The following is a 26,740-nucleotide window of genomic DNA, read 5'->3' on the forward strand; positions in this document are numbered from 1 at the left end:
GCCTTGGGATCCGGAATTATACAGTATCAAAGCGGGTCTTGAACATGCTGTGTCATTACGCTTAAACATTAAGGAGATTTGGTGTACTAACTTTGACATTACGAATGTCCTTCCATCCCCCACTAACTATCCTTGGCCATGGATTTATATTAAGGACCTTATATATATTAGTACTTGCTGGGCAGACATCATTTTTACTACTTTTAAGCATCCTGGTTGCTTGAACATAGTTTGTAACTTAGCAAAGCACAAGCAGGGCTTGTAGGCTGTATGTTGTTGTTTTTTTTTTCTCATCAAAAAATAAAAAATACTGCCCATAATTGGTGGTTTCCTCTCCTCCCGGTCTGGTAGGTTCAACCAGGGTTTAAAATATTGGAATCGTGATATAGATTGGGCCGTACAATTCCAATTTGAAACGGAAAGGAATTGGCCAGAATCGGCTCAAAAAAATGTGCACTAACCCTAGAAATCTAGTACCGGTCCAATTCCAATTCATAAAGCACTGGTTCACCCAGCCAAAGCAACCCGGCTTCTAAATCTATCCTGTATAGATGCAGAGCCCTAAAACTCCGAGATAGACCAGCATCCCCATTTCAGTTATTCAGACAAAATCAAGAAAACAATCCTCCGAAATGCAGGAGAAGGGAGAAATGGCGAACAATGGTAACTCTAAAGACAGAAACCCTAAAAAAGCTAATTTGATGGATCCTCATTCCATCAAACATCTTCTTGACGAATCCGTTACAGAGGTAAACCAAATATGGACTCCCTCTCTCTCAAATTATTGAAGGTTTGTTTCTTTTTTTTTGAATAGTTTTTCTTCTAGCAGATTGTTGCCAGTCGCGGATATGTGGAAGATGTGAGGATGAGCAATATAAGATTGTTTATGGGAACCATTATCGTAATCATTGCTCTCGTAGCTCAGTTCTACCCGAAGAAGTTCCCTGAGAACAGAAATTTTCTAATCGGATGCATCATATTATATCCTTTCTTCTTTTCGTTGATTTTTTTTTTTGATTTTTCGTTCTTTCTCTCTGTATTATTTATGTTGTAAGAAATAATTCATGGCGTTCTTATGATTCTAACTTCGTCAAGCAAGTTCAATCTTTGACACTGGCAAGTATATTGTCCTCAATGGATTGTTGCAGCTGATCATATTCACTAAGGAGAAGAACGCTATCGTATTCACCTATGCCCTCCCTGTAAGTTTCTCTAATTCGGGATGGTATTGAATTGTTGGTCTGAATTATATGGATTTTTTTGGTAATAAAATCCATATAAAATTCAAAAGATAAAATTTTGTACAAGAACTAATTTCTCGTTGTTGATTAGATTCACAGTTTGGTTGTGTACATATTCATTTATTGCAAAATCCTTTTACATTATGCTCTAGTGGTTGTTTAGCGGAGGATTAGTTGAGGAACCTTTATTAGCATATTTAGAACAATTTTATTTTATGGTTAAGATGTCCATACAAAGTACTAATTTGAACTTAAATCTTTAACCTTTGTGAATTTGTATGGAAGGTGAGAATAAGAGCTAAATATTTTAACCTAAAGGGCTCTTTTACATCTTCTGTTATGTGCACCTGCTAGCATATTGGGCAAGGATGGTGGGGATTACTCTGTATAATTCGCCAAAAGTTGATATAATGGAAACAGATAGAGTTACAGAAGGATAAATTTTCATATATTTGATAATTGTATGCTTAGATGAGTGATAATGTGGACTAGGATAGGGGAAGGGTTTGAGGAAATTATGGTAGCAGGTAATTCAAGAGAGATGATGAAACTCCTTGACCGGTTTGTAAATTGGTGAACCCAAGGAGAACTAATAGAGAACCAAGGTGCACAATCATAGGGGTATGAATAGGGATTAAGCAAGGTGGTACATAAGGTGTTGGTGAGAAAGTGTCTTGATAGGAAGTTTTGGCATCCGGTGAATCATTTGGCCTTTAGTTCCAGGCATCAGGTTATAGGTTTGAGTATTTTGGTCTTCGGGTATAGAGCTGTAGCAGAGAATTTGCAGCTGTTGAGTATCTTTGGTGTATCATTTTGTATTTTTTTATTTGGGTAGCCTGGATAATTCGTTATGTGGTTAACTTTAAATCTCCAGGTTTTCATATTATATGTACTTAAACTGTTACCAAATCTTTTTTTTAGATGGACTAAATAAAGAAGACCTCGTAGCTAAAGATTTCAATATTTGTGGGACCTAAAACTCTAGAGGTTCCTGCAATCAATAAAGTGAGGCCTCCAGTAGGAAATGGCAGACACTTATGAATTCTGCTTATTTCTCATGTTAGTTTTGTGGAGTCCCTTTTTCCAGTGAGGGAGATGGTAGGAAGAATCTTTGATAAAGTTCATGGATCATGAATGAATGATGCTGACTCTGGTGTACGAATTTGGGATCATTGATGTAGGAGCACTTCCTTGGACCAGGCCAAATTCTGTATGAGAGCCCTGACAGAGAACCATGTCAGAATTGGGATTGGGTCTGGTAGGATAACTAGAGATTTATTTTCTATAGGTGGATAATATGTAATTTTTAATTTATTTATTTTGTTTCATTTTGGTAGGAAGTTGGACATGTAAGAGTGGTACTTTTCTATTCTAATATCACCTCTATTTCTGTTTTAGAATTGTAAGAGTCTTTCATTTGTTTACATGCTGCTTGTATCTACCAAATATTTCAGATTTGAAGAAAGGAATTTGAGTTTGAGATTGTTTCACGGTTGTAAGTGTGGTGCGAGGCAGGTGGCCTTCTTCTTCTCCTCCCTGCCCCTTTTTTCTTTTCAGGTTCAACTTCATTTTCCTTATTCTCCTCTTCCTTCATCTTCTTCTTTATTTTCTATTTCTCTCAAGTTCCTCTTCCTCAATCTCAGTCCCCATCCCCTGCTTCCCTGTTTCTCTGTTATATCAATGGTTATTGGGTTTCTTTGTGTTGGGCGGTACTATCAGATTCGAGAGGGAGCTTTGCTGAATCATTAACCCTTGTCGATTGGCCCTGAGAGTTGAGTTGTAGGTACCTTTCCCTTGGGCGAATCAAATTCCCAAGTCCCAGGCCTAAAGGCTTCTTCAACCTTGAGATCCAACCTTGCAAACCAGACCTGCTAACTCCCGTACGACAGGTATAATTTCAGTAGCTTGACTTCAATCTCTGAGTTGATATTTCACGTGGATAAAAACTGCACTAAATAGGGTAGTTCGTGAGGATTCTTACCCCGAAATTTATCTTTGATTGAGCTTCGTATGAGGGAGTTATCACCTCATTAACAGAACCAGGTTGCTGCTGGTTTCTGTTGGTCGTGAGGTTGAAAACAACCTCTCGGTTGGCCTTCAATTCTCTATATAATATTTATTTGTCTAAATTACCTCCTCTCCCCTTTGTTCCTCCTTACCCTTTATTTAGTTCTATTCCAAGTCTCCCCCTAATTAATAAATATAATCCCCACTTGTATCTTTATCACAAGTTTGCCACTGCCCATTGAAAACTTGTGATAAATTACTGATTTGCCACTCCTTCCTTGTAACTTGGGTATTTAGTATATGAGTGAGCCCATGGCAAACCCAACGGGGTATTTTGACCCAGGATTGCATCAATCATTGCAGCTTTTTTTAATATATGAGGTAAAAGTAACTATCAAAATCTCTCCCCCACTCCGGTGCATGTGCGCATGCACTCAAACTGTCAAATTATGGACAACTCCAACTTAGGAGCAGGGGTTCCATATAATAGTTGAAAATCTCTTGATGGTTTTCTTCTCCTGCCTCAAGGCAACCAGTGGTAGATATGAAGTAGGTAAAGACCTTTCAGCAAAACATAATTCCCTTTGGTGGCTGCAAACTGCTTATTGATTATATTTTTTTCTCTTTAATCCTGAATAAACAATGTTTAATGTGAAATCTTTAGATGGGGATGTTCAAGGACTTTAAGTCAAAAGTTTCTTTTTAGCTTCTTATTTGACTGTATGATTAATTTTGCAATCCAACTCCCCTCGTCCAGAGAGCTGTGCAGTTGGCCAGACATGTATCATGTGGTGCCTTTTGCTCAATGGTATTGAGTTAAAAGGGGGGGGGGGGGGTGTAATGATTTATGAAACAACCATTTGTTATTTGAGCCATATCACAATCCCAAGTTGTTCTCAATATGCATTTGCCAAGCCGAAAAAAACTCAATTCTCTCTCGTCTCTCTCATCTCCCCCTTTCCCACACTCCCACCCTGCTCCTGTCCCAACACCTGCAACTCCCACCTCCATTGCACCACCATCGACACAGCTCCTCCAGTCAAAGGGAAAACCTCCTTTTGGGAGCACTTATAAACCCTAATCTTCTCAAAATCGCCCTTCATCTGATTCTCTTCTTTTTGGTTTCATTGATTGAACTTCCTCTTCTAGTTATGTTCAATTTAAAGGCTTAAACAACAATGTCGTCCGATGATACAGAGATCTAAGACATGAAATGGAATGAAGATCTCCAGGCTTTCACCGATCCGTGCCCATGTGGTGACTTGTTCCAGATCACCAAGGAGGAGCTAAGACTTGGGGAAGAAATCGCTCATTGCCCTAGCTGCTCTCTTTACATAGCCGTCATCTACAATATCGAAGATTTCTGGGGAGAATCCAAGAAGAATAATCCTGAGCCTTCGAAACAGCAGCCCGTTGTTGGAGTTCCTTTTTTTCCCCCAGGAGTTGTCAAAAGTTTGAACTTCATGGAATGTAGTAGTTAGTTTCCTTAGAACCTGTTGAGAGGGTGGTCAAGATGGTTTGTCCTCTCCTTTGAGTTCCAAGCTTACAGTGGCAGGATGATGCTCAAAAAAGCTCATCCCATTTTGATGGGGCTCAGGGTGAAGATGAAGAAGTACGGGATGAAAAGGAGTTGACAGAGCTCACACCTCCTTTAAAGGTTGGAAAAGGAGAGAATGACAGGAAGAATAACAGAGGAGGGGGTTACTCTGCTGTGCAAAGGAATGTAAAAATCTTGGTACAGAGGGAATGGCATGATGAAGGGGATGGTTCTCAGAACCACTTTTATGTTACCAAACACGTTCCACACCTGCAAAAATATTCCCCGAGAACAGAAAAAATCTGGCTCAGAAACACTTGTGGAACAGAAATATTATCAATCAGGCCCTCAGAGACTTGAGTTTGAGGAACAGCTATAAGATTCTATCTTGACCATGGGGAGGGAGATTGGATCCACTAGCATCTGCTGTTTCTCTTTTCATCATCCAAAAATCTCTCCCTCTTTGAGAAAATTAGTGTAAATGGCAAACCAGCTTATTGAAAGAGCAGATCACAGAGTTGGACATATTACTCTTGTACACTGCAGTTAGGTCTTTGGGGAGAAATCTAGTTGAAGTCTAACTAGTAATTCAGATGACAGGATAAGATATAGCGGCAAAATATATGCAATTGAAGTCTTAATGATGCAGCTACACGATGGATAGATTAGGGATATTTCTCTATCATTTAATTATTTTATTCTTGCTGGAGTCGTAGGAGGTAGTTTGGTTATTTTGTAATTGCAATTAGAGATGATCACATAGGAGTTGGGATTTGAGTTAACTTTTGTTTTCAGTTATAGGATAGAATTAGGATTTCTTTTGCTTAATTCTATATAAAAGCATCTAAGCCATCGATTCTCAGTCGAATTGGAAAAAAATTGAATGAACATTGGCTTTGCCTAGCCTTGACAACTATGAGATTTACAAACCAGAACGTTACGATGTCATCATTAAAATACTAAACCCAAAACAACAAAAAAACATTAACTATTCCTTGGCATCGTAAAATCTTCCTGTGTGAATACCCCCCCATTCACTGTTTGGTATCAGGTGTTGGTTTTAGATGAGAAATGTTTGCTTGTGTTTTTATTTATTCTTGACTGGTAGTGCAATCATTTATTGCTATGTTGCTTTACTAACACCAAACTGCATGCATAACTTTATTCTTTTCTGTTTCCTCCCTTGTTCCCCTTTTATTGTTAGTAAGACCTGTTTCATCAGCCTGCATGTGATGAAATAGGGACTAGGGTTTGATGCGTGTGGAACAATATAAGGGGAATAAGGGGTTCCGTTCAAGTTTTATGCTTAAGGGGTATAGCTTTTGTACTGAAAAGGATAGGTTTGGAATTTTGTGAAATTAGGGGTTGAACTAGGATTCACAATCTGTGGAATGTGGATTTGTTTTTTTTTTTGGGGGGGGGGGGTGGAGGAGTTTATTCGAGAAAATTACGAAGATAACTGACTATACTGACTAATAAATATGCTAAAACAAAACAGTGGCTAATAGCCCTGATAAAAGCCATTGGATAGGCATCCAATAAGTTTCAGACTGAACAATGTATGTTTGCTGTCCTTTGAGCTCCCTAGTAGGGCGGCTTCGTCACAAGGGTATCAATTTGGAATTGGTCCCTATACGTCCTTTATAATTGAGGGGCTGTTATAATTCTCTATCATCTTCATTTGTTTCCTTTCTATTGGTTATTTGTAGTTTCACTTACATGCATAATGAAATCCTTCAGAAATTGTTAGGTGAGGTAATTGGTAGTCAGAACAGACCAAAGATATAGATAGTGCACTAGAAAACCTTATAATCTTGTACTTCTTGGAAAGCTAGAAAAGGTTCACGTGTCAAAGAACAAAAGAAAAGGTTTTATTTGATTTCGTTGTTTCACTTGCATTTGTTTCTTGCAGGGTTCCTTCAATAGCACTGGGCTGGTAGTTTCTTCCAAGTTGCCAAGATTCTCTGACATGTACACATTGTCAATAGCCAGTGCAGATCCAAAATCAGTCTCTGCCAGGAAACCTGTTGAGTTCACAAAGAGCGTCACTCAATGGTCTCTCTCTCTCTCTCTCTACCCCCTCCCTCCCCCTTCAGCAGTTGTCCAATTCAAGGTTCTTTCATATTCTCTAGGTTTAGGATATAGTGAAAGATACTTATCTGATGACCATCTTAGAAACTCTCAGATATGTGAGAGAGGTCATGCCAATATGCCAGTACAAGAATGTAGATGGCTGCTAAGTGGATTCATATCTCACAGATTTCAAAGGAGGCCTCACTTGAGTCACCCTAATGAAAGAAATCTTATTTTAGTCTGCACCTTTGAGTTACCTCTCTGGTGAGTGAATTTGTATGTAATTCTGCAGGTTCACCAAAGATGGAATTCTGGTGGAGGGTCTATTCTGGAAAGATGTTGATGGACTAATCAACCAATATACTGGAGAATACAGGAAGAACAAGTGAATGTGTATCTGCTTCATGCGGTGGATTTGGGCCAGAGGGAGGAAAATATTTTCAGCTACACAGGGAAACTTGATAAATCTCCATAATCTGTTTCTGCTGAGACACAAGCACCCACTCCCCCCAAAAAAAGTTTCAGAAACCGATATTGGGTCTCATAGTTAGCATATAGTTAGCTAAGGCGCTTTGATAACTTTCGCTTCTCAAATTTTAAATTAAAATATAGATTTTGATTTCAGCTTAAGCATCCGTATGATCACCTGTTTTTTGTAGGTTGCTCTTGCAAACCCTCTCCTCCCCACCCCCAAAGGAAAAGACTAATGAGTCCTCTGTCTTTTGTTTTTGGTTGCTTGCGCAACAAAATGTGTAGGAACGGAGAGTTGAGGGATTTCTTGCGATGGTTCCCACCTCGTTTGCACGAATTATTCTTAGGACACAGCTACTCGAAATTGTTTTTGGTATCTTTTGGAATTTTTATCCTGGCCGGTTCCTTGCCTGGTATGGTTGTCTAGTTCCTTTTATAGGGAGGCGGAAATGACAACTTAACTTTAGTAGGGCAGTGTGTTCGGGTAGGAGGTTAGGTAGTCATTTCCGGCCTCCTATGAGAGGAACTGGGCAGGGAACCAGAAAGGATAATGATCTGTATCTTTTGTGGGTGGGGAGAGAGATGCAAGCAAATGCACTTTCAGAAATTTTTGAGAACTAAAAATTTTAATATCAACATTTTTATATTTGGGATTTTGTGACACCCCTCAAAGGGTATTAATGTCATTTCACATGCGACAATGATACCTTTTGATAGTGACATAATGGTACGTCATTTTCAATTTATTTTTGAAAATCCTTTTATACCTGCTTAAAAAGTGTCTCTCTGTCTCTCTCTCTCTCTCTCTCTAAGGTTCTTCACATTAAATGATCTCGTTGCCCTTCTATATATGATATTGTTTTGTTGCACCTCATTCGTTTACTCTCGCCAACACGTCTAAATTGATGTGGATGAACAGTGGCACCGAGTTTGACAATCTTTTTCACTCAGTCTGTCTCTTTAAGAGATAAAAAGGAATGAATGTAGAGATGTAAACGGATCAAATGTGATTGGATCTAGATATTCCCTGATCGGATATGGATATACCTAAATAGATATAGATGTGAATTGAATTCTGATTTCAATTATCTATTTACATCCCTGACACCTTCTTCCACTCGGGGGTATATGATTCACTCTCAAATCCATGTCTTTCAATTGTCTTAGCTACTTTCCTCATTCTTTAGAACTTGTCGAATCTTCAAGAACATTCAAGATCATTAGTTATTTATTTTTTTAAATATTTGTTGATGTATGTACTCGAATCAAATATATTTTTTTTCCAGGTTATCCGAATTCAAATATAGATATCCTCTAACCAGATACGAATACCCCTAATGGATAAGGATGCGAGTCGAATTCAGATTTTTGACTATTTGTTTACATCCCTAAATGAATGTCACTTAAATATTCCCTTCTTCTTCATCTCGTGAATAATCTTTTGGAAAAAGAACTTTGTCTGGGAATGTGGCCTACATTGATTGAGCTCCTCTCCAAGGAGCATCATACTGTTGGGCTGTGCTGCATACATCCCTAGGCATGCATCGAGATGTGTGCGGCACAGCCCAACCCTTAGATGCCCCTTGGGCGCTGAGCTCCCTAGAGAGGAATTGGATCTGGCCTATGCCAACACTCCCATGAGTCTATCATTCTCTTCCCCATATGAAAAGACACTTATGCCCCCTTGTTTTGAAGAGGAGAGATAGATACATGAGAGTGTTGGTGTAGGCCACACTCCCAGACAGAAAACTACTTCCTATAATCTTTTTAGAGAAAGGCCCTTGTTAGGGTTTATAGGGAGTCAGAGATCTTTGAATGAAATTTCCTTTCAGATAAGGGCAATTTTGGAAGAAAAAAAAATTAAAGCTAGGATTAGTTCATTTCATTTAAGAATGGAGAGAGAGTGGGTTATCAGTTGTTACTTTTTCTCTCCCTTCCTACCCCTCTTCCCAATCCAACCGAAACAATCACACAATGCACAAAAGGATTTATGTGGTTCGGCAAGATTGCCTATGTCCATGGTGAGATTAGATCTGCTTCACTATCAATGGAGAATAGGTTCACAATGAGATTGGATCTACTTCACTATTAATGGAGAATAGGCTATAATCCCCCTTCCTCATCCTATATAGCCCTAAAAAATTTCTCCAGGATTCGAAGCCTATGACCTCCCAACGGCTCTTTAGAATAGGCCCATTTATGCAATGGAATTCAAGACTGTACCCCAACATTTGTTGTGCTTTTTGCCAATAATCCTCATCCATCATCATCTTCTTGGATCTTTCTGTCTAGCTAGAAAAAATTGGTGACTTATAGGTTTATGATTTGTGGTGTTACAGGTACATGAAGAGAATTGTGTAGCACATTCTCATCTATCCTCCTACGTTTATTAAGTCAATATGTGATTGATTGTCAAAGTTGATTTGAACAAGTTTGTCTCAAGGAGGCCAAAATTGCAGGACCCAAAATTCAATCCTTTTCCATCTAATTATTGTAATAGTGACTTGAGAGATGACACTTCAAATCTGGTATTAAGGTACAAGAATGGAAATATATTGCCCGCAGTTTCTCAGTCATGGTTATAACTGGCATACTGATCTGCACAATTTCAGATCCACAATTAGATCTGTAGATCCAACACCAGACACATTTTATGCCCTGGATAGTGATTAACACTAGTACAAAATTGTATGCCTTCATGGAAAAATTAGGCTACAAAATAATGGGGAGCAATCTCCCTGTCAATATAGGTAGGTGGTAAAAATCAAAATTTCGGGTTCCTTACACCTGTGTTACCCCTTGAGTTGGGTTTAGTTTTCGTCTACTTGTCTTAACTTCTTTTACATTTGATAGTCTAAAAACATGGTTTAGAATGCCAATACATTCTTGCCAGTTAATGGATAACAGGTTTGAGGGGATGTGCCCTCAGTTTTGACAAATCCAGATTCGAATCAAGCTCTTCATCCAATTCCCCAACAATGCTTCTACAAGAGCAAAAACAGAGGGAGTATACATGAGTTATACAGAAAAATAAAGACAAAACAATCAATGAAAGTAAAGAAATCATTTAAATGAAGGAGGAGATGTTCATACATGTTGTCCCCCCTGATGATGTACAGCCCTAATACAAGTTGCTGGACACCTTCCTGCCAAAAAGGGAATAATTGAGGAACTTTAGTTATTTAACTAAAAGAAGAGGCAGAAACTTTCAGACTCCAAAACATTGAGGAAAGGAACAGGTAAAAGGTGTGGAAAAAATGTTTGAGTTTGTTGTGAAAATGACAACAAATCATGAAAAAGCCAATATGTACTGTCATCACCAATTTTGTTTTGTAAATATGAATATGATAAGTTCACAATCCGTGCACAAAACAACACACACCATAATCCACAGAAGAGAAAAGGTAAAGTAAACACATCCAAGTCCTTGCCATTTGATTGCCCAGCATAAAATGTGCCAATGAAAGCAAAATTACCAATTTGTTTTGTAAATATGAATATGATAAGTTCACAATCCATGCACAAAACAACACAAACCATAATCCACAGAAGAGAAAAGGTAAAGTAAACACATCCAAGTCCATGTCATTTGATTGCCCAGCATAAAATGTGCCAATGACAGCAAAATTAGCAAATTACTCACTAATAGGATTTTCTAGTAGCTATGAATGTGATGTTCTCGAAATATTTTCGTGTTAAATGCAACTGGCATCCCATAACCATTGATCCATGTTGTTAAAATACAAGCTAACACCTCCAGCTCCACTCTTACTCTTCACCTAAGTCACCCAGATATTTCGACGTGCCAAACGGCCCAAATAATGAGGTTGAAAACCAAACTTACAGTAGAAAAAAGCAATAAGAATATCAGGTCAAGTAAAATATCCATTACACAAATTTCCCTTTGCCTCCTCCCCGAAGTACTCTCCAACCTATTTCTTCAAGCACTCTGACAAATGCACCATCTCAGCCTTCTCACCTAGCACTAGTACAACCCTGTGAGGGTGCAAATGGAGGTCCACACATAGAACTGCTATAATGTTTATCTTCTTTGGTGTTCTTTAGTGTTACATTCAAGAGTCTCTTTTCACCGCCATCCTCTCTTGTACACTCCAGCTCAAGCCTCAAGCAACCAGAGAAGCCTCTTATAGGAAACTCCGATTGGGCAACAAGGGAGCTCCATATAGAAAAGAAAAGATCCCATTACCATTCTCAGTTGGTCAGATATAAAGGTTTCAAACACAAAAAGATATTTTATCCAATTCCAAATCAAATGGGTGTGTTCCTCTGACTCTACTGATATTTTTTAAGGTACTAAGGATCAAGGACTATAATCATAGGAATCCTAACCCTGTCATTGTGAATGAAAGAGAGTACAGGTATTTCCCACAGAGAGTGTTAAGTCAGTGTGGACAACAAATTGAAAGGAATAAATATAAGGATTGATAAACAAGCGCCACATTAGGAGAGCACTTTCTTCTCATTTTAAAAGAATGGTGTAAGTCATAAAATTCTGAACTTTTGGTGCCACTTAGGGGAGCAACTTGGGCCCAAAAAACCCGATCACGTCCAAAATTTCTGGGCTTGGTCTAGGATTTCCAGCTGGTGGGCTGGCATAGGGTTGAGGTTTGGGTTTAGCCCAGCCTAGCTCAATCCTAACCCGAATTTATACAGATATAGTATTACAGTATATAGATTTGTATATTGTGTAACATAACTAATATACATATGACATACATGTATAATATATGCCATTGATTAAATGGATGAAAGTCTGGAAAACTCTCTTAGACTGTCTGTCTAGGTATCTCTTTCTTTATTTTTTCTGTTACAACCATTGCAATATACTACATTTTCCTGTAAAAGCCAAATATATGTTATTTTAAATTCCAGAAAAAGTTTTATTTTTTCAATAATAAACTGAGAAAATGGAAAATTCAGCCTCTAAAGTTCCAAGAAATGTGAGTCTCTATGTAACTTTTTCTTTAACATAACCACCATTGAAGTTCTATAAGATTGCTGTATTTTAAGAAATGTCAGTAATCGTTGCAGTCTTGCCAGCCACCTACTTGGTTAGAATAGACAGAGAAACCGACTTATAACACACATTAAGAAAAGAAGCCAAATGAAGAGTGAGAAGCACAAGTCAAGGAGTATACGCAAAGGGCCAGAGCACCCCCAACACTAGACATATGGGAGCCAAACAGGAGGATACTAGCTACGCAGTATACAATAAGAGCAAGAAAATAGAGAACAGGAGCTTCTTTTCCCCTGGATGAGGTGATTAGAGATAATAGGGCAGCATCACACCATTTCTCACCATTGTATCCTCGCCAGCCCGCTCTTAGGCAAGAGCATCAAAAGATATTGGCCTTTATTGGAAGAGGCTGTTTGAGAGAGAGTGTGGACTAAAGATTAAGGTCTTAGCAATGCATCTGAAGATCTCATCCACCAAATGACTAAGAGAAAACCATCCTAAACTATTAACCTCAGGAAGCACCGTGCAGAACTCATCTTGAATGAGAGATTGAAGCTCAGCCTAACTGAGTCTCCCCTCACCTATAGGGTTTTGACGAAATAATAGAATGAACCAGTCCATTTCTCAAAAGCTCCACTAATACTGAAGGGCATAGTTTGCCTCTTGAGCAGCCATCAAAGCCCCTTGACGTTGAGCATTGCAATGGAACTACAGGCTATTATTTCTACTATTAGTTCAAAGATAGCAACACAGGTCTACTGAAGAGGTGCTTGAGGAGAGGAAGAAACCACCCAATGTTGAGAATTATGCTGAGGACCACTAGATAACTGGATAGCATTTCAATTTCGAGGTTTTCGTAGGCATTTTTGTTGACTTTTTTATGAAGCACTGGCCTTCATTGGTCTCCTCTAGCTTCGCTCCCCAACAGATTCAGCATGAGTGGACTTCCCTGCCTTCCGACGTAAGTTGAATGTTGACAGCAACTTTTTGGTAATCCAGTCCCAGCTGATATAGGTAGTGCATTTTAAAATGAAGGAAATATCTTAGTTTTTTCTTCCCTTTTTGATAAATAACAACTTTATTGATGAGAATTGAAAGTTACATAGGTCACAACCCAAAACAATATGGTCATTTCTGGTCCTATTGTGTGAATAATTCCACCCTGCTGAATTCAAGGCTACTTTACAGGGTCTCAAAATCTCAGTTTCCAATGGTTGGTTCAGTACTATTGTTGAAGGGGACTTCAGGACAATGATTAGCTGGTTAAAGGCTTTATAGATGGTTGGCCATGGAAATGCATTCATTGGATCAGGAAAGAAAGGTCATTGGTTTTGCAAGGCAATATTTTGTTGTTGGAGATTATGGTCAGCTATTTCCTTAACTGACAAGAAGGGGGGGGGGGGTGAACAGAAATTCTCTGCATGTGGGTTCTTATCCTATTGATTAGACCCCCTTGAGGGTGCCTTAGAGTTTGTCCTCTGTTGTTGTTGATGCATTACCTATTGTTCTTATTTCTTTGTTTTAGAATAAATTTTGGTTACTTATCCTCCCCACCCCCCCTCCCCCAAAAAAAAATGTATATACATATAGTGAATCATATCATACTTAAATTATCAGCAAAATCATTATGAATTAATATAAATTAAAAAGTACTTTGAGACAAAAACCTATGCATCACCAAAAAAAAAACCTCTACTAAAATGTGTTTGAAGTTAAGTTCAATTCACTTGATATCGTAGAAGGAAGATCACATGGAAAATGATGCTTCACAGTTTGGATTTTTGAAGAAGCTAACCATACAAGTTATAGCTTGGCATTCTTTGTACTTAGGATGACACGATACCATCATCAGTCTAAGCCTGATCCCACAGGGTTTGGAAAATCTACTTATCAGAGGTGTCCCTTTTTTAACCCTATATTATGTATTATTTTTTAGCCGTCACAAGGGTCTATCAATCCATTGTCCTTAATAGTTATCGTATGAACCACAAATGCAGCTTTACTAGTAAACATGATACAAAACTATTACACTAAAACTTATTAAAAACAAGGGGGAGCAATTTTCCTACAACACCAATGTTGTGGGAATGGCTTACCACACAGACAGCTTATTTTTCCCATGTGGCATTATCTAATGGATCACAAACTTTGGGGATATATGTCCATTCATAGTCTGGACATGAATAAATTTTCAATCTGATCTGACTCCTACATGTCAATTTAAGGCTTCAAAAGTTGTTTAAAGTCATCAAACTACTTGGGGCTATTTAAAGAAACAAGGACCGTTGAAAATATGGGAAAATGACACATACATGGTGGGGCATACAATTGAGATGGACCGCCAAATTTGACAATGTGGCTGATCCAAGGGGTTTCCCCCTATTTATCCATTGATCAAATTATCAATCCACACTCCACATGATAAAAAATTTATCCAAGTGAGAATGAATCCCCACACGTAGGAAAATTTCATCTAGAAAGAAAAAGAGCTTAAATTTTTTTGCAACCAAACAAAATAAATCAAGGATAAAATGATGAAACAATACCACAAGTAGGGCCAAAAGAAGGAGAAGAAGAATAAAAAAAAAATGCTTCTCTCCATAAAGCTACTGGAAGGTTTTAACTAAAACATAAAGTTACATCAAAGCGATAAAGCTACAGACCTTGGTGGAGTAAACTCGCTCATGAGATTCATCGAGAATGATATTTGTAGCCTGGTCAAAACCTTTCAGGATTCCCTAATGAACATAAATGGCAGTTAATATTACGATAGATCTTTCAAGATGAAATTTCATCAATATATTTTACTGAAATTCAACCACTTACAATTATATTACGCCCATCATTCGTTATGACTGATATTGTTTCTGCACATAAAGAAAATAGTTACATTTTAAAACTTTAAAAGAAGTGGGAATAAAAAGTTTTACAATCACTAGTAAGTAATAAACATGAAGCCCAGGCCAGCAAACTAAAGTATTTTCTGATAAAGTGATATGTAGTTCTCCTTCCCCCCACCCTTAACGCCTAGATTTTAGTATAAAGAGACCAGTTGCTAGATTAGCTTCCCATCAAGACACATTCGGCTATGAGTAAAGTTATTCTCTAACACAAGAACCACCACAGAACTAATGCATAGCTTGACCAGTTTATGGTCATCAATAATAAAAACAAGAGTTTTAGCAATTCTACAGGTCTAGGTAGTGTAACACTTTGTATCTTGTACCATGTTCTATTCTCATTCAGTTCAGATATCAACAGGTCATTACTAAAAATGCTAGAAAAAGGCCAAAAACAGTACAATACACCAGAACCAGTCCCGATCAAGAATGAGAAGCAAAAAACAGTAAACACTAATTTGTAGGTGGGAAGTAGAGTGATGCTTTCATAAAATTATTCCCTTAATACCACGACCTAGGGCAGATGATACGTGATCCAGTACATAGAAAACCTTCAGTAAGATGCTTCTGAAGTGATGAACATGAGCAATTAATTTAATTTCAGATTTTCAGTGCCACTGTGCTTCAAAGTGAAAAGTTTACAGCTAACCATCAAATTTTAATCGTGAAAATTTAAAATACTAAAGTACGCATGCTCCTTTTTCTTTTTTTTTTTTGGCTACTTTAGTTGCTCATGGTTCACTAGTTGAGTTGGTAGATTTGATATGCATATTAGATAATTCATGGACGAACTATTATCCTTTCTAGTCTATAGAATTAACCTAGCATTGTTTGATGAAGGATAAGTAAATCGATGGATTAGAAACTGATTAGTGTAGTTTCTATTTTTAGTTGTTAGACTGATTTACCAGTTTATCAACTGCACTGTTTTTTTTTTTTTTTTTTTTTTTCTTTAAGAAAATTTTGTTAATTGTAAATGGAAAGCCTAACTATGCCATACAATGTTATCGACAGATATATATAAAACGTGAAGGCAGAATTGAGAGAAAGAAAGTCTTCCAAATTTCACTAATGAAAGATACTATTACTTCTCTCAAAGTCAGTGCATCCAAAGGCCCAAAAAAATGAGCTTGTCTTTGGTCCTTAAAATACAATCAGTGTCATGTGCGTTGAATTACATTTTCTAGAAATTCTGCATACTTCCCAAATTCTGGGATCCTAGTTTTTGGGGTCTGCTGAATTCAACATTTGTGCCCATATTTCATGTGACAATGCCAAACCTAACCTTATCACCTTTAAAATTTACCCTTTCCCTTTCATACTCAATCTCATCACCTTAAAACCCTAATTTTGTAAAATCCTAATCTTGCTTCTTCTTTTTTTACTATATTTCCCTCTTACAAGACATACTTTGAAGTTCAAATACACCAACCAAGTACTCTTATCATGCTTCCAACCAGCTGACAGGGTTATATGCCTTGTCATCTTTATATCATACATGCTAAAATTCAGTTTTTGAACTTAATTTATTTCAAAGGCCTGTCTAAAAGTTCTGAAGTTAACTCTAGTCTCGCTCTCATCCTTACCATGAACACACCACAATGATAACAGCGCCAATAATCTTTTTTCTTTATTTCTCAATAGACAAGGGTCACTAGTCACACATTTACAACCACCCAATACTCTTGTCAGGAAATAAGCCATAAACAGCAAATATAAAACATGAAAGCTAACATTATAAGCAAGCAACAAGAAAGTATCGGTCAGAGTTTGCTTACGATCAACAAGGGACTCGAGTCCAGGACCACTTGACATCTTTAAATTTCCTCTGAAGAACAGTTATTAAACTTCAGATTTTTTTTAATTCTCCTGCAAAATAAATAACACAAGCTTGATCCCATCACGTCATCATCGACTCAGATACTCATATTTCCCAAAAACAAAAAACAAAAAAAAGAAAAAAGAAAAAAAAACATTTTGAACATTACAGAAATTAAAAATGTCTGAGCAGAATGAGCCCAACATAGTGGTCAAAATCTCAAAAAATATAGTTAAGAGTTAAAACCACGAAACCGCAACAAACATTCATTGAGACAATTTCACAAACATAAACAGGGGCAATACATTTAAGGATACATATTAGCAAACCGTGATAATTAGATAATCCAGCAAATACGCTCACAAAAGTTTCCCAGCGATATAAATTTCCGACAGGAGAGCGAAGCGTGAGTGTGTGTCTGTGAGAGAGAGAGAGAGAGCGCGGTAAGGCAAAGAAAAGGGGCTTACTGCCTTACTTGTGAGTTGTGAGAGATGCTTGGTTGATTTTGGCAGCGCGTCTGCTTCGCTTCTTTAAAAAACTTGTCTGAGCTTTTCTCTGCCTCTCTCATTTTTGTTTTTAAGTTCTCGTTGTTTCGAGAGGTGGGGGCGGGGAGGGGTACCAATGTATGTGTTCTTATTGGTCTCTAATAAGGGTGTCAAAATCTAGCCCGAACCATTAAGACCGATCGAAAAAACCCGAGACCTAACCGAAATGATCCTTATTGGATTGGTTTTGGACTGGGGTATGACGGGACCACTTGAAAATCGAACTGTATCGAACCAACCGATAACAAATCGAAAATCGAACCGAATGAAACCGATAAGAAAATAATAATCAATAATCAAGCGGTGCTGAGCCCAACACATTTAACTTAAATAGTTTATTTGTAGCATTAGGTAAAAGAACAATCTATTGCTTTGATATCATGTTAAATAAAGTGAGAAAACTTATAGAATACTACTTAGGAGTCTAACCCAGAGCTTAAGTTATTAGGTGGAGATAATTAAATGGTATATAAAGACATCCAAGGTATCAAATAATTGATGTGAGACTATACCTCTATAATCCTCAACATCTTCTCTCACATGTAGCTTTAGCATACATGTGCATATTTATCTTATTGAGAATAACAAACGAACTTGACTTTGATACCAACTGCCACATTTTCTATGTCATAGCTTATTTGGGTATTTGACACCTACATTTCATTCACAATTAGGGTGCTCTAATACCAACCGTCATATTTTCTATACCAAGCTTATTTAATACCCACATTTCATTAACAACTAGGTCATATCATCCCTTATGTGACTATTTGAGTTTATAGCTTATATGAAACAAATAAGTTTGTAAAATCTTTTAAAATTTAATTTGTATACAAAAGTTATTTTTTTTTACTACTTATCTAATAATGCCTTATAGAACTTTGAGTACTGCTACTAGAGAATTATGAGAGGCTCAAAACATAAGGTGAAGGACAAGATAGTCAAACTTGTGACCTCTTGACAGGTTTGCATTCTTCTGGCAAGGTACCAACCAATTGCACTAGCAGTTGTTTTTGTAAAAATAGTTGCATGATTCAGAATAATTGAAAAAAAAAAAACTCTATATGTGCAACCATATAATTGAAATGGATCTAAAATTTAAAGGGTATCCGCTTTAGTTTCTATCATATTTATTCAATAGTTAATTGGACAAGATAAACTCTTAAAATGTTAGGTCCGATTTATTTGACGGGCAAAAAGGGATGGGAAAGGCCAAAAAGTCAAGGACCCCACATGTAATGGGGTCAAGGTGCAAGAAAGGTAAGGAAATTTCAAGGGCTCCACATGTAATTGGATCAAGGACTCAAAGTGCAACAAAGGTTAAGAAAAAAAACGGTAGTAAATGATGGGATAAAATAATAAAATAATCTATATCACAACCTTTTCCCATAAAATCCTATTGAATATGATAGGATTTTGAAGAAGGGTGGAACGAGATAATTCTCTTGCCACATAAGCAGGCAAAATACTATAGTTTTTAGCATTCCATTCATGTTGTCAATTACTTTATCACCCCAATGCAAACAAATAACTTCAGTTTTTAGAATTTTACGAGAAACCTTCAAAATATCCCACCCCTTTATTCTCGTCTAAGCATTTCAATTTTAAACTAGAACTAGAAATCACACCGAAATCGATCCACTAGGAACTGGAATCAACCCATCCAATAGCTTATTGGTCCTTTTCTGGATCTATCAATTAGAAACCGTTGGAACTAGTAGAATCGAAACAAATTCATATCCTAACCCTATATAATGTATAGTTCTTAAGACTCAAGATCTTTGAAAGTGTGAACCAATTATATTGAATCGATGAAAATCAGGATCCAATCCAAATTGAATTGAAATCGATGAAATCAATCTCCAAAAACCCTAGAATCAGTCTTTAGATCCAAAAGCAATGTATTTTTAGGTTTTTTGAAAGTGTGAACCATTCCTATCAAATCGGTGAAAATCAGGATCGATCATAACTCATTCATCAATCCGATTCTCAAAATCGAGATCAATCACAGTCGATTCACTAATCCAATTCCCAAATTTTCAAACCATGGTAACAACAGTTTTTTTTTGTTTTTTGGTTGGGTGGGTGGGGCGGCGCTATTTGGGAATGTAGGGATTTCAGGAAGGATCAGCTTGCTCTAGATACTTAGGTAGGGAGAAATTTTTCAAACCGTGGTAACAACAGTTTTTTTTTGTTTTTTTTGTGTGTGTGGGTGGGGCGGCGCTATTTGGGAATGTAGGGATCTCAAGAAGGATCAGCTTGCTCTAGATACTTAGGGAAGCACATTAGCTGTCCTTTTGTCTGTTTTTAATGAAAAAGTGTCAAACAAGTATTCTAGGAATCCAGATCAATTATCCAGGTAGGTTGCAGATATGAACTCGTATTCTGAAATCGTATTCTAGTGGGGTAAGTAAAACTAATGCGAATATGACATTTAGGGTATTTATTTCTCAAGGGAAATTATCACTGCCACTCTCTACCGTTTACCTATATTTTAAGACACACCCATTAACTATTATAATATTACCTATTACCCATTTTTGAACGGTGTTAATATATGAAATTCTTTTGACCAATGTACCCTTTATACTAAGACTTCAAACAAAATCTTGACTCTATGTAAATACAATTTTAAGACCATTTTACCCTTCCAATTAAAACAAGTGAACCACTCCTTCCTCAATCGATCGAAATAACCCACCGCCACCGTTCAGCTCTGCAAACCCTTTGCAACCGTCGTCGAAGTGCTATTCAACTGATGAAGCTCACAACAGTCATCGAAGTGGTAGATTTCACAGATCCGAAATGCCTGCCAGATTTGACCAGATATTGAATTCTCACTGGAATCTCTCCTGTTAACAGATTATGTGAAAGAAACAACGCTTATACGCTCTTCAACTCTATAATACCCACTGGTATTTCACCTGAAAACTGATTGTGAGAGAGGTCAAGAAGTATTAGACCAGATTTTTCTATTGTTGCTGCAATTTTACTCTGTAGAAGACTAGAGAAATTGTTAGAACTCAGGTCCAGAACAAGTAGCTTCTCCGAAAATATGAATCTCGGCGAAATGTCATATTTTAGGCTTTTGAAGGAGAGATTAAGCACCTTAAAATCTCGCAGAGATGAAATGCAAGTGGGAATCCCTGGAGTTATTTGTGAGATTGAGGACTGTGAGCGAATCAACTGAAGCAGAGAAGCAAGGAGCAGTTCTTGAAATCTCGTTTAAAGCAAATGAAAAGGAAGCACAGGTACGTCATTAACAATTATCATGAGGATATGCTCATATCCACTCCCAAATCTCAAAATTGTCAAAAATCAAAACCCTAATTGTTAACATAATTTTAAAATAAACCATTACATAACTCAGAATTCAGCATTAAACTGTCAATTAAGGTAAATACCTTATAAATAGGGCCGAATTCACCTTCCCCGAGCTTGTGATCAGAGTGAAAATCTCTGGTTGCTGCAACTTGGGTTTCTAAAGAGAATTGCTTCTGTTGCTCACGGGGTAAGAATCGTTTAAAATTTTCTTTTGCCCGGTTAAATCATGGGTTATTGACTCTGTTTCTGAAACCTTCTCCCTTTAGTGACTTTATCAATTTAATCTTGTGGATGTTTCAACTACCTGTTTGATTGATGGGATCTCCCTTCTCTACCCAGTTAAAGGGGAAAAATTGAATGCTTCTGAGTTGAAATTTTGAGCTTGAGCTGTTTAGAGGTTGACGCCAGGCTGCTTTATCACCGGAGTAGGTCACTTTTTCAGCAAGCGGTAGGCTGGAGTGGATTCTCCAAGGTTGTAGGTGAGTGTGAGGAAGAAGAAGGGTTTGTGGGGGTTTTAATTGAAAGGGTAGATTAGGTACTTCGCCTCACTGAGAAGGGTAGAATTGTCTTTTAAAAAATATTTAATAACTGACATCATCATTTAACAGTTCTTAACTGACGGTAGGGGTCTGTTTGGAATTAGTTTAGTAAAGCAAGGGGTAGCGTTGATATTATGATAGATAATGGATGTGCCTTAAAATATAGGCAAACGTCAGAGGGTGGCCTGATAATTTCCCATTTATTAATTACCTCCCTCCTATTTGTTTATAAGGATCTTACCTGTGAAACATTTGTCTGAAAGCGAGGAAGGATTATTAGATGGGCTTGTCGTCTTTGAAAATGACATATATATTTGTTGAAAAGACAACTATTAAAAATTGCAAGCAGCTCAACAACTTGCAGAAGGAACCAGGAAGAGCTTTGTATTTAACATCTCAATGGGGGAAACTTGAAGGGCATCACTCATGACCTTAGCTAGTCATCTTCCAATTACCCAAATCCCTAGCTTGTGTGATCTCTCTCTCTTGGTTATTTGATCATTAACATCAACAACAACAACAACAATGGCTGAAAATCTTGTTTCCCATGTCATCAAGCAATTGGACATGATCATAAAAAAAGAGATCAATCAAGAAATATCAGTGGCCGAGGGTGTGAAAAAAGATTTCAAGAAGCTCTTCCGTACTTTGACGGAGATCAAAGATGTGCTAAAGGAAGCTGAAAAGAAACAATTCAAGAATGATTCAGTGCGAGTTTGGTTACAAGATCTGAAACAAGTTGTCTATGACATTGATGATGTTTTGGATGAGTGGAGGTCTGATGATATTCTCATCAAATCCTCCTCCAAACAAATAGATGGAGTTGTTGTTGATGAGGATGCTAGCAGCAGCAGCAGCATCAATCCGACTAAGAAGGTATTATTCCCCAGTAACTTGTTTTCTCCTTTCTTTTCTTCTTCTTCTTCTTCCAAGCATCATCATGACATTGGTCATAGGATAAAGGAGATAAATAAAAGACTGGATAGAGTTGCAAGTTTGCGTTCTAAGTTTCATTTTCAAACTCCTAAACAAAATGTTAGAGATCTAAGCTGTAGGGTTTCTAGAAGAACCAATGTTGACAGGTTCTTAATTCGTCGTGAGGAGCATGATATCATAATAAGCAAGTTGCTAAGTGGTCATGATCAGGGTAGCAGTACTCAACGAGGAGATCATAAAGTGGTTTCTTCTGATGAAATCCCCAAAATAATCTCCATTGTGAGCATGCCCGGTATGGGCAAAACTACACTTGCCCGCCGTGCCTTCAATGATGGTAGGGTGAAGAACCATTTCAATAAGAGAATATGGGTACACGTATCCAAAACTTTCAATAAAAAGAAGGTTGCCATGCGCATTATTGGACAATTTGGTGGTGGTGGTGGTAATGGTAACATTACCATTACCACCCAATTAGTCAGTTGGGAAGATGTGCGTCATCTACTGAATAGTTGTGTTGATGGAAAGAATTTCCTACTTGTGTTGGATGATGTATGGAATGAGGATAGTAGTTTGTGGGAACCATTGTGGCTTTCTCTCAAACGCGGTTCTCAAGCAAGTAGAATTATTATCACAACATGCAAGGAGAGTGTTGCAGGCATAATGGGTACCACATATCTTCAAAGCTTAGGAAAGTTGTCTACCAAAGATTGTTGGTCATTGTTGAAAGATTATGCCTTTAATGGAAAGGGTGACGAAGAGCGTGAGGAGTTGAAAGAAACTGGCATGAAATTAGCAAACAAGTGCAATGGAATGCCTTTTTCTCTAAAGACTTTAGGAATTCTTTTGTACTTCAAAGGTTCAATAAAAGAATGGCAGTCTCAGTTGAATAGTGATGTATGGAGCACAGTTGCATCAAGCGTTGTTGATAAAACTGTCTTGCCACCACCAGCGGCTCTGTTACTAGTCTATAACGATTTGTCCTCTAATTTGAAGCTATGCTTGGCATATTGCTCTCTCATCCCGAGAGATTATTATATTGGCAAATTGTCCACAATCTATGAATGGATAGCACAAGGCTTTCTTGATGATGAAGGGTTGACTGAAGAATTGGATCTAATAGGTAACAAGAAATTTGATGACTTGGAAATGTTCTCATTGTTTCAAAAAGATGCAGAAAACTCAAAATATTACCAAATGCATGATTTTGTTCGTGATTTTACAAAATCTCTCTCTGAGAATGAATGCTTCACTTTGACAATTAAAGATACTAATGCTCCTCAGGAATTCAACCATAGTAGAGCCCGCCATTTATATCTATTAATGGAAGATCAGATAAGTACAATTCCCCCTTTCGTCTACAAGGCAAAGAATCTGCGCACTCTTAAAATCTTTGGACAGATTCTTTCAGTTTCTTCTCAGTTATGCCATCACTTACCTTGTCTAAGGACACTAGATTTGAGTGGTACTAGCCTTGAAGAGCTACCAAATGAGATAGAGATGTTGATACATCTAAGGTACCTAAACTTGTCTGAGGCAAGGTTTAAGGAACTACCTAAATCAATGACTAGTCTCTGCAATTTGCAAATATTATACCTTTCCAGATGCAGGAATCTTTGTAAACTACCTGAAGGGATTGGGGAATTGCTCAATTTGATGTATCTTGATCTGACAGAATGTCACCAACTAAGATACTTGCCAGAAGGAATTGGTAGATTAAGTAAATTGCGTCTATTGTCAGACTTCATTATTGGTGGGGTGGAGAGAGGAGGATGTAAAATTGGAGAATTAAAAGATCTCAACTTACTCAGGGGTTTTCTACGTATAATAGGCTTGGAGAGAGTGGAAAATGGAGACGAGGTTAAGATGTTATGCTTGAAGAATAGGAGATACCTTCATGATCTGTATTTCTATTTTAATCAGTATACCGGTTGTTCAGGAATTGATGAGGAGGGTGGCATTGGTGGAGAAGAAGAAGTTGATGGGGAAGGTAAAACAGAAGGAGGAGAAAAAGAAGCAATTGATGATGGAGGGGGAGATACGTTGTCGAAGAGGATGGAGGATGTGCTGGAAAATCTCCAACCACATGAATGGTGTCAGAAACTAATAATTAAGGATTACCCCGGTGCTTTGTTCCCCAACTGGATGCGTGGTCATTTAGAGTTCAGGAATTTCTACCACCTACAGTTCTTGGAACTCTCTGGGTGCAGGAAGTGTGTGCAATTGCCTCCAAGCCTTGGGAAACTACATACCCTTAGAACACTTATAATAACTGGAATGGATAAGTTTAAATTTTTGGGTGCTGACTTTTTTGGAATCAATGGTGGAGCTACAACAAGTGATGGTAGTTTTGACACAATATTCCCAATGTTGACAGTATTTAAGTTGGCAAGGATGCAGAATTTGGAGGAATGGGATGTGAGAATAGAAGAAGAAGATGATGAAGAAGAAGACGAAGATTTGGGGAAAAAGTGGAAAAAGCAGCACTGGTTTATGCCGTATCTCAGGTATCTTATTCTTAGTAAATTGCCCAAGTTAAGGTCGTTTCCACATCAACACCTTACCCATTCTACACACTTGATGAAATTGATGATATGGGAGTGTCCAAAGTTGAGTTGGAAGATGCCATCTCCATCCTCATCCCATCTTCCTTCCCTACCCATTGAGAAGTTGATTTTAAATGGAGATGCAGGTACTTTTTCAGAGTCATTAGTACCAAACAACTACATGTTTCTCCCTAGCCTCAAGTTCCTGCATGTGAGACAATCACCTTATTCCTCTTTACCTCAAGACTTAGAGAAACTCACTTCACTTGAGATTCTGGATATCCAAACTTGTTCTAAGATCGAGTCCTCAATACCTGAGGAGGATTGGAGCAAGATATCCCACATCCCAAACATCTTCATTGATGGCACGAAACTCAAATGAGGGGCAACTTTCAGTAGTGAAGGAAAAAGAAGCAGAGAAGACAGCATCACATTACTACTTAAAAGGTATGTATGCACTGTAAATTATTTAAGCAATTCTTATGTAGCAAATTAAAGTTCATGCTTCTTTCTAATTCTATTCTATATATAACTCTCTTTTTTCTGTTTTCTTCTTTTAGACGATTGAGAGAACCAACCCCTTCAATTCCTTCATCAGAAATCTCAACATATATAGCTCATCAATAAAGCTCAAACTCTGAATCCATCACTCCATTTTGACGAACAGGACAGAGAAATCGGAACAAGGATCATTGACGTGGATGAGAATTTCCCCAACAATTTCACTTCCAATTATGTGCATACATCTTTCAAGTCTCAGGTCCGTTAATTAATTTATTTGTTGTTTGTTTTCCTCGAAAATTTCTGTTACTCCCTTATATCTATTGAAATTTTCTTTTCTGCTCTGAATTTGGAGGTTCTGCTTTTTCTGGTGGAATTGGTGATGATGGTGTCTTTCCTTGGGCTTCTCATGACGTAGATTCTCATAGACTCTCTAGGGTGACTTGCGAGAGATGTGGGGAGTAGTTCAGGGAAGTGGGAATCCTTAGAATCTCATCATCATCATCTGTCCAAGCATGCATACAGGTAAGATTAAGAAGATTCCTCTCATGTTTGATGTTTCTTCCTCTGTTTTTTTGCTCTATTTTCAGATCCTTCTCCTTTCTTATGTTCATTCTCATAAAGTTGTATTCTCATTCTCTAGAGTTGTCTCTTTTATCATATGTACTTCAGACCTGAATCAGTATGGGAGTCTTCTCTTAATATAAATTGAATTCATCCCCTCCTGCATATATAGTAACAATTTGGGAACGCATAATGATCTCATTTCCAATGTTACTGTTTTATCTGTGTGAAATACAGTTTCCCTTCTCATTATTTTCTAACTGTTTCCTTGCCTTAACATGGTAGCTTTGTATGTCACACTCCTTTCTTTTGCACAGAGTTACTGATGGACTTGTTGAAGGAAACTCGTCTAAAAGATCGTGGAGATTACTTGCCGGGCAAGCTTGTTAAAGTCTTAGAGCATAACTCGGTTTGAAGAATAAAGGGAGATGGTGAAAATCAAAGCCAATAAATTCTCCAAGATAGGACTGTGTTCCAGACAAAATTTGTTGTTAAAAGGGACAAATGATGAGTTGAGCGACAATATTTGTGAGTGGATCCAAGGGGTGGGTTATCTAGTTTATTTCTCATTTTTCATTCCAAAAGCGTTTACAGACAATGGTGACCAGCTTTGACTAAAGTTTGTTCCTATTGGCCAAAGAAATCCATCGGCAGCTCAATCAAAAGGTAAAACTATTTTTGTTTGTAATTTAGTTGATCCACCAGCAGCTCAAAAGGTCTTATATTTTCAAAATATTTGTGTGGTAGCTCTGTCTTCCTAAT

At 37.6% G+C, this 26,740-nt stretch overlaps 3 protein-coding genes across 3 annotated transcripts; 2 read left to right on the forward strand and 1 right to left on the reverse strand.

Annotated features, from left to right (window-relative positions):
* The first annotated feature begins 595 nt into the window (after positions 1-595).
* On the forward strand, positions 596-7,364 carry LOC122644601 (probable signal peptidase complex subunit 2). The gene is made up of 5 exons (XM_043837981.1): positions 596-749; positions 830-981; positions 1,121-1,202; positions 6,698-6,840; positions 7,151-7,364. The coding sequence occupies exons 1-5, from the start codon at positions 633-635 to the stop codon at positions 7,245-7,247; spliced, it is 591 nt and encodes a 196-aa protein (XP_043693916.1). The 5' UTR covers positions 596-632; the 3' UTR covers positions 7,248-7,364.
* A 2,672-nt stretch (positions 7,365-10,036) lies between these two features.
* Positions 10,037-17,130, reverse strand: LOC122645528 (sm-like protein LSM8). Its single transcript, XM_043838839.1, has 5 exons — positions 16,986-17,130; positions 15,134-15,174; positions 14,971-15,045; positions 10,423-10,475; positions 10,037-10,313 (listed from the first exon to the last, which is right to left on the reverse strand). Exons 1-5 carry the CDS (start codon positions 17,020-17,022, stop codon positions 10,223-10,225), a joined length of 297 nt encoding a protein of 98 aa, XP_043694774.1. The 5' UTR covers positions 17,023-17,130; the 3' UTR covers positions 10,037-10,222.
* Positions 17,131-21,959: 4,829 nt separating this feature from the next.
* LOC122645315 (putative disease resistance protein RGA3) lies at positions 21,960-25,832 on the forward strand. The gene is made up of 3 exons (XM_043838630.1): positions 21,960-24,785; positions 25,581-25,673; positions 25,770-25,832. Exons 1-3 carry the CDS (start codon positions 21,960-21,962, stop codon positions 25,830-25,832), a joined length of 2,982 nt encoding a protein of 993 aa, XP_043694565.1.
* Positions 25,833-26,740: the final 908 nt, after the last annotated feature.

This window comes from Telopea speciosissima, chromosome 11 (genome assembly GCF_018873765.1).
Source record: "Telopea speciosissima isolate NSW1024214 ecotype Mountain lineage chromosome 11, Tspe_v1, whole genome shotgun sequence".
Classification (NCBI taxonomy): Eukaryota; Viridiplantae; Streptophyta; class Magnoliopsida; order Proteales; family Proteaceae; genus Telopea; species Telopea speciosissima.

Excerpts from the sequence above, each read along its gene's own strand:
- LOC122644601 (XM_043837981.1), top strand. The coding sequence starts at position 633 with ATGCAGGAGAAGGGAGAAATGGCGAACAATGGTAACTCTAAAGACAGA. Across the intron at positions 750-829 it reads TTGACGAATCCGTTACAGAG|ATTGTTGCCAGTCGCGGATA; the intron begins GTAAACCAAATA and ends TTCTTCTAGCAG. Across the intron at positions 1,203-6,697 it reads TATTCACCTATGCCCTCCCT|GGTTCCTTCAATAGCACTGG; the intron begins GTAAGTTTCTCT and ends TGTTTCTTGCAG.
- LOC122645528 (XM_043838839.1), bottom strand. The coding sequence starts at position 17,022 with ATGTCAAGTGGTCCTGGACTCGAGTCCCTTGTTGATC. Across the intron at positions 15,046-15,133 it reads ATGATGGGCGTAATATAATT|GGAATCCTGAAAGGTTTTGA; the intron begins GTAAGTGGTTGA and ends TATGTTCATTAG. Across the intron at positions 10,476-14,970 it reads AGCGAGTTTACTCCACCAAG|GAAGGTGTCCAGCAACTTGT; the intron begins GTCTGTAGCTTT and ends CCTTTTTGGCAG.
- LOC122645315 (XM_043838630.1), top strand. The coding sequence starts at position 21,960 with ATGGCTGAAAATCTTGTTTCCCATGTCATCAAGCAATTGGACATGATC. Across the intron at positions 24,786-25,580 it reads AGAATTTGGAGGAATGGGAT|GACAGAGAAATCGGAACAAG; the intron begins GTGAGAATAGAA and ends TTTGACGAACAG. Across the intron at positions 25,674-25,769 it reads ATACATCTTTCAAGTCTCAG|GTTCTGCTTTTTCTGGTGGA; the intron begins GTCCGTTAATTA and ends CTGAATTTGGAG.